Source organism: Acomys minous, assembly GCF_964271855.1.
Source record: "Acomys minous genome assembly, chromosome: 1".
Taxonomy (NCBI): Eukaryota; Metazoa; Chordata; class Mammalia; order Rodentia; family Muridae; genus Acomys; species Acomys minous.
The window spans coordinates 93,581,079-93,588,246 of NC_140483.1; the positions used below are offsets into that span (position 1 = coordinate 93,581,079).

At 42.5% G+C, this 7,168-nt stretch overlaps 1 protein-coding gene across 1 annotated transcript; it reads left to right on the forward strand.

Annotated features, from left to right (window-relative positions):
* Nucleotides 1-5,288: 5,288 nt before the first annotated feature.
* LOC311606363 (GTP-binding nuclear protein Ran-like) lies at nucleotides 5,289-6,873 on the forward strand. The gene is made up of 2 exons (XM_084797674.1): nucleotides 5,289-5,521; nucleotides 5,752-6,873. Exon 2 carries the CDS (start codon nucleotides 5,791-5,793, stop codon nucleotides 6,439-6,441), a length of 651 nt encoding a protein of 216 aa, XP_084653800.1. The 5' UTR covers nucleotides 5,289-5,521; nucleotides 5,752-5,790; the 3' UTR covers nucleotides 6,442-6,873.
* The last annotated feature ends 295 nt before the right edge of the window (nucleotides 6,874-7,168 follow it).

The window sequence follows — 7,168 nt, forward strand, 5'->3', positions numbered from 1 at the left end:
CTTGCACTCTTAGAGACACTGATGGATCTGAGTCTGGAAGGAAGCAACGTGAGTGTCCAAATTCTTGTCCTGCCACAAAGACTTGTACAGAGATGCATGGATAGCTGCAAGAAAAGAAACAATTTCCTAAAGGAGAAGTGGGAAAACTTGGAGGTGTAACAGAATCCATCTAAGGCCCAGCTCTAAGGGGGTAAAAAGGGAGGGGCAGGGACCATGTGCCTTTCTCTCGGTCCTGATTCTCTGTCTCTCTCAGACTATATCTGCTCTCCTCTCTCTCTCTCTCTCTCTCTCTCTCTCTCTCTCTCGCCCTTCTCACAATAATAAACTTTCTTGTACCACACCTGCTGTGTAGCATATACTTTAAATATCATAAGAGTGACTGTGGAAATTAATAGACATCACTGTATCACAAAGGATTTCAATTTCAGCTGAGTTTTCTAGGCCCCTATTCCTAAGCTTTTCTTAATTCTCTGCTCTGCTCCTTTGATCTCTGTCTCCACATCCCCAATACTTACTATAGATTCATTTTACCTAAAACATCTAAAAAGATTATTTCTTTTTATTTGAATATGATTCTTAAAGACTAATTGAATCTTTAGTGCCTGTACTGGTTAGGTATTTTGGTCACAAGCTTGAGACATCTGGAAGAGATTTCTTTTCTTTCTTTTTTTTTTTTTAATTTTTAGTTTAAATATTTTTCAACACTTTTTATTTTTCACATCTAAATTTATATTGTTATACATATATATAAAATAAACTACCTATAACAAAAAGAACCATGACACAATCATGAATTCTATAAACATTACATTCATAGTGTTTTGGCTATCTGTATTTGACAGCCTTGACGAAATCATCTTTTCTATCTTGGTGTGTCTAAAATTCTGAATGTAAATCAATCCTCTTGTTAATAAAGAGATGCGTCCATCAGATTGGCATATAGGCCAGTCTGTGGGACATTTTCTTTTGTTTGTTTGGGTTTTGCACAAAAAGAAATCAATATGAATTTCTACATTTTCTTTTTTTTTTTAATTACAAATACATTCTTCTCTCATATAATATACCCCCACAACAGTTCCCCCTCCTTCCACTACTCCCACCGCCCCGTTACTCCAAATTCCTTCCCTCTCTGTCTCCCTTTAGAAAAGGGTGGGCCTCCAAGAAACAACCACCAAACATGACAAAAAAAAAAAAAAAGACGTGATGAGATAAGGCAAAACCCCTCATATCAAGGCTGGACAAGGCGACCCAATAAGAGTAAAAGAGTCCCAATAATAGGCAAAACAGTACTGCTGGGAGCCCCACAAAAACAGCACACTGATAGCCATAATATATATGCAGAGGTCCTGGTGCAGACAGACCCTGGTAGGCACCATGCTAGCCCCTTGCCCAAACGAGTGCTGCTCAGTTGATTCAGTGTGCAGTGTTCTCAGAGTGTCCTCCATTCCTCTGACTCTACAGTCTCTCCTCTCCCTCGTCTGGGGGTGGCTCCCTGAGCTCTGAGGGGAGGAACCTAATGAAGACTTCCAATTTAGACTTTCTCCACATAAAATGTCTGGCCTCTGGCCTCGGGACTCTGTATTCACTCCGATGTGCTGCCAGAAAGAACCTTGCTGATGACAATTGGACAAGGCACCCAGCTACCAGTAGAGCAGAATTTCATTAGGAATCATTTCACTTTTTTTTTTCCGGCCAGTTGTGTTTCATTCTACTGTAGGTTCAGTGCTGTCCAGTGTCCAGTTCCTGACCATACAGGCAGTATATGGCCTGGGCTCCAACTACAGTGTGGATCTCAAATTAAATCAGACATTGATTGGCCACTCCTATACGTTCTGCACCACCATTGCCCCAGCCCATCTTGCAAGGAAGATAGACTGTGAGCTGGGGCATTTATTGCTGACTTGGTGTCCAGGTTTCTCTTTCCATAACCTGCAGAGTATATCTTCCTATGCTGAAGAGACTAGGATGGAAGGGTGAAGTCTCTATGTAGGGACCAATTCGACCTCTCTACCATCTGAAAGCTGTGTTGATGTGGGATTTCCATGGGGCATTTTCTTAATGAACAATTGATATGGAAAAAAGTAGAGCCCACAGAGGGCGGTGCAATTCTTGAATAAGCAGTCCTGGATTCTCTAAGAAATCAGGCTGAACAAGCCATGGGAAGCAAGCCAAATTCCTTCTTTGAGTGCCTTGCCCTGACTCTGACTTTCTTTGGTGATGGACTATACAGTATAAAATGAAATAGACCCTTTCCTCCAGAAGTTGTTGTTGGTCATAGTGTTTATCACAGCAATAGAAAGAAAACCAGGGCAATCTCTGTGGAGCTTCTGTGATTTGCTCACACTTTCTTCTTTTATAAAGCAATTACTATTGCCATCCTCATTTCTTGCAGCTCCGGGGATTAACTCAAGGTTTTACACATGACACCCACACACTATGTCACTGAGCTATACCCCGTCTCGTTTTCCCTTTTATTAAGAAACTAGCATTTTGAAGAAAAACTGTCAGTGTGGTTTTTTAGTGAAAAAAAAAACTGAACATCTATCTATATCATCCCCTTCAATAAGGTTCAGGGACCATTATGACAAAAGGAGTCAGAGATTATAAGAGCAGAGGTTTTGGAAGACAAACCTGTAGCAAACTTCTTCTGGACTTGACAGGCACTCTCTTATGAATGCTCAGCAGCTGTGGTTGCCTGCATAAAACTAAGCCAGTCAACATTCCATTATGGAAACTGAAAGGGCTCACGGTCTCTACCCCACCCACCCACCCCAACAAAGCAGATACTGACAGCTGATGGCTTCTGTGAGTAGGGATCAGCTTTCTTGAAGGGTGTAATGTTATCTGATCTATTGAGCATCCTGTAGAGGATGGCCCCATACTCGTGAGTATCTGGACAGCACAAGTTGGCCTCAAGGGTGTCTGAGAAGAGATAGGGGAGAAAGAAGGTAGGAAGCACAGAGTAGAGAAAGGATGTGGATCTGGGGAGAGCTAGACAGAGGAGTATGGGGTAAATAAAAATTTAAAAATCATTGCATGAATGTCTCAACTTTTAACTTTAAGATTAAAAAGATCAGTTTTTCGAGCTATAGAAATTGCTCATCCAACAAAAGTACTCATTGCCCTTGTAAGGGACTGCAGTCCAGTTTCTAGCATCCCACTCAGTGGTTAGTAATCGCCTATAAGGCCAATTCCAGGGTAACAGATATGTGATTCTGTCTTCCCTCAACACCTGCATACATGTGACATTCACTCACACATATTATGCTTGGTGGCTCACATCTGTGATCCCAAGAATTCAGGAGGCCAGTGCCAAGGATTACCACAAAGTCAAGGCCAGCCTGAACTACTGTTTCAGGCCATCCTAGTCTTCAGAATCAGACTCTGTCTCTAAACCCAGGCTTCCTTCCCTCACCACCCCCCTGCCAAAAGGAAAGTGCTGCTTCAGATATTTCTGCAAACTTTGAGTATAAATGTATGCAGGAAAAGTTTTTGCAATTTCATTCAGGAAGTGAACATCTTCTCAAGGTGTCAGTTAACATCTACCAAGTCTTTATACACACAGCTCACAATGTGCCGACATTATAACGACACATAGTATTGCTTGGGGAGTTGGGACATGTTTCTAAACAGAGTCAGCAGTCCTTTTGTTCACTGATGCATTATTCTAAGCACTTCACTGTTGAACTGTCGGTGACTTTTTCAAACAAGTCTGTGTTTTTCAGGTTTCCTGTAGCTAAAGATTTATATTGCCGCTGAGAAATTCAGAACATCTGGCAGCTTTGAGAGCGAGCCTTTCTTGATTTATTTAAGTATAATAAATGAATTTACATGACTGAGATTCTGCGTGTTATAGTAGTAGACTTTATGACTAATGGATCTTAGAATAAGCTCAATATCCATCCTTCCCAATGTCACTGGAATGACTCGCTAATCTGTTTTTTTCCCTTCCAGCTATTCTTCTAATTCACTACCTAATTGCCTAAGATATAAAAAGACATTTTGCTTAAATGAAGCAGCACCACTAAAACAAATAAGACTAGCCCTCGCCTGTGATCACCTTCCCAGCCCATAAACACTTATCCAAGGAAGATCATCTCTAAAGAGCCCCATGCACCTTCCTGTTCCCTCTGCCAATGCCATATTCTGGAATTGTTTCATAAAATTTGCATTTAAGTGAAAACAAGCTTCTGCTTGTGGAAGTATTCCAAGTTTTGTTTTGGTTTTGTTGTTGTTGTTGTTGTTGTTTTTGGGTTTTGTTTGTTTGGTTGGTTGGTTGGCTTGGTTTTTGGTTTTTCGAGACAGGGTTTCGCTGTGTAGCCTTGGCTGTTCTGGACTCGCGTTGTAGACCAGGCTGGCCTCGAACTCACAGCGATCCACCTGACTCTGCCTCACGAGTGCTGGGATTAAAGGCAAGCACCACCACCACACGGCATGTGGAAGTTTACCAAGTTTAAAGTCTGGCAAGAAGCAACTTTTTAAAACAAGAATTAAGTATCACCTGAATTCTATCCCTTAACTTCCTCTTTGCATAATATTATGAAAATGAATTTGCATGATTTGATAAAATAGATATTATCTGCTTCACAAGAGACAGAAAACATGCAACTACAAGCTTCCAGGGGGGCGACTAGGAACCTGTACCATCGTTCTCAGCAGACTTATAGCATGGGCCTCACAGGGGCAGAAAAGAGACAGGGCCACACCCTCCAAGTCTGTTTGCTGCTGGTGCGTTTCTGAAGAAAGTTTAACGAAAGAGCTAGTTATGAAGATGTGTGCAAAAAGAAGCAACCGGGACCCTAGCAAAGGCTGAAGTGAATGACAGTGACAATGACTGAGCTGAACCTTGAAGATTGCTGCAGCTCTGCTGCCCCAGTAGGGTAGTCAGGGAGCACAGCTCTGCAGGGATGGTATTTTGTGGACGCATAAGATACACAGTGTAGATCATATGCGAAAGTATGGCTTTGGAGGAGTAAACAAGAAAGCCCAGATATGTCTAGGCAGTCAGAATATAGATATATCTGGCCAAGAAACTCACCAAAAAGTCCTGGGAGAAAGCTCAGCTATGTCATTGGGGATTCTCACTCCAAACAAGCTTACATCTATAAGGAAGAAGAGGTCACCGACCTCTCATCCTTCATATTACTAAAAGGTTACACAAAATACAAAGATTAATCTTCAAAAAATGCTTTCCAGCTGTGACCAGAAGCAAGGCAAGGCTGCACTATCTCCTCTGTGGATTATGATGTCATCAAGGAAGAACATAACAGCCTCTTAAGATTCTGTTTCAGCTCTCTCCCCTCTCCTCTCTCCTCCCCCATTTCCCCCTCTTCCCTTCCTCCTCCTCCCTCCCCACCCCTTTCTTGGACTCACTGTGATTCAGGGCAGAAGCAGAGGTCTAAGACATAAGGAGAGAAGAGAGTGAAACCCATCCTTTCTGCCCTCTTCTCTTCTCAAGCAGACTCCCCTGAAGCCCAGCGAACAGATTTTGGATGATGCAACTGTAGAATCAACAAGCAAGGTAGGGAAGCCTGGCAGGGGTTCACAGGCGAAAGGAAGCTAAGGGAGAGCAGCCATCTATGTTATTAAAACTGTCAACATTTGTAAGTCAAGACATTTAGAAGTCAGAGGGCAACTGCCTATTTAAATCTAGAAGTGCTTCCTCATTTTAAGTAAATGTGTCATTGACATTTTTCTAATGAAGTGCAAAATATTTCAGCTTATGAATTGTGCTTCCCAATCTTTCCTCAGTGGGACAGGTGTGGAGACAGTTCGGAAAGGATTGAGGCCATGGCTGCACAGGGAGAGCCCCCGCTCCAATTCAAACTTGTCCTCGTGGGCGATGGTGGTACCGGAAAGACGACATTTGTAAAGCGACACATGACTGGTGAATTTGAAAAGAAGTATGTGGCCACCCTAGGTGTGGAGGTACACCCCCTGGTGTTCCACACCAGCAGAGGGCCCATCAAATTCAATGTCTGGGACACTGCTGGCCAGGAAAAGTTTGGGGGTCTACGAGATGGCTATTACATCCAAGCCCGAGGTGCCATTATAATGTTCGATGTGACATCAAGAGTTACTTACAAGAATGTGCCCAACTGGCATAGAGATCTGGTACGGGTGTGTGAAAGCATCCCCATCGTGCTGTGTGGTAATAAAGTGGATGTTAAGGACAGGAAAGTGAAGGCGAAGTCGATTGTCTTCCACCGCAAGAAGAACCTTCAGTACTACGACATTTCAGCCAAAAGCAACTACAACTTCGAGAAGCCCTTCCTCTGGCTCTCCAGAAAACTCACTGGAGACCCTAATTTGGAGTTCGTTGCCATGCCGGCTTTAGCCCCACCTGAGGTGGTCATGGACCCGGCGTTGGCAGTGCAATACGAGCGTGACTTGGAGGTGGCGCAGACCACCGCTCTCCCAGATGAGGATGAAGACCTGTGAGAAAGTGAAGTTCAGTGTCAGAAGTCTAGCTATACAGACGGCTGAGCAGTCATGGCAGCAGTTTGGCCTGTGCGTCACCTTGATACCTAGCTACTCACACTCGTGCTCTTTGTCTGTGATGCTGAAGCAGACGGCTTCAGAGTGAATGTGGCAGTTTCAAAACGCACCTTCAGTTTGGGACGGCCGATTCAGTGTTTGGGGTGCAGTTGTTTCTTCCCCAAGGTTCAAAAGTAAGAGTGTTGAACTCACATCCGGTATTCTGTGGCAAAGGATGGGTACTGTAATTTCATTCCTTCCATGTAGAATAAACTTGCATTTCAAAATCTAAAGCATAATTTCAGAATATAAATGTAATATAAAAGAAAAATTTCTTTTCAGAAAATAAGCTTTTGTTTTAGCAAAAGACTTTTTAATAAATATGGGTTTTAATTTTTTCATCTGAAAATAATTTTTCAGTGACAACTGAAATATAATATTGGAATAGCAGTTATGAGTTTGTGATATTTAATGATTTCTCTATTACCTATGTGGTCTGATGCAGGATAGCATAAATTTTTTTCAGTCTAATGCAATGTATAAAGCTATATGCATCATTGTATGACTTGGCAGATATGTCAGAGGTTTCTTTCTTTGACTTTGCCCTGAGGCTCTGGTTGACTATAATGCGTGTGTGTGTGTGTGTGTGTGTGTGTGTGTGTGTGTGTGTGTATGTGTGTGTGTGTGTGTG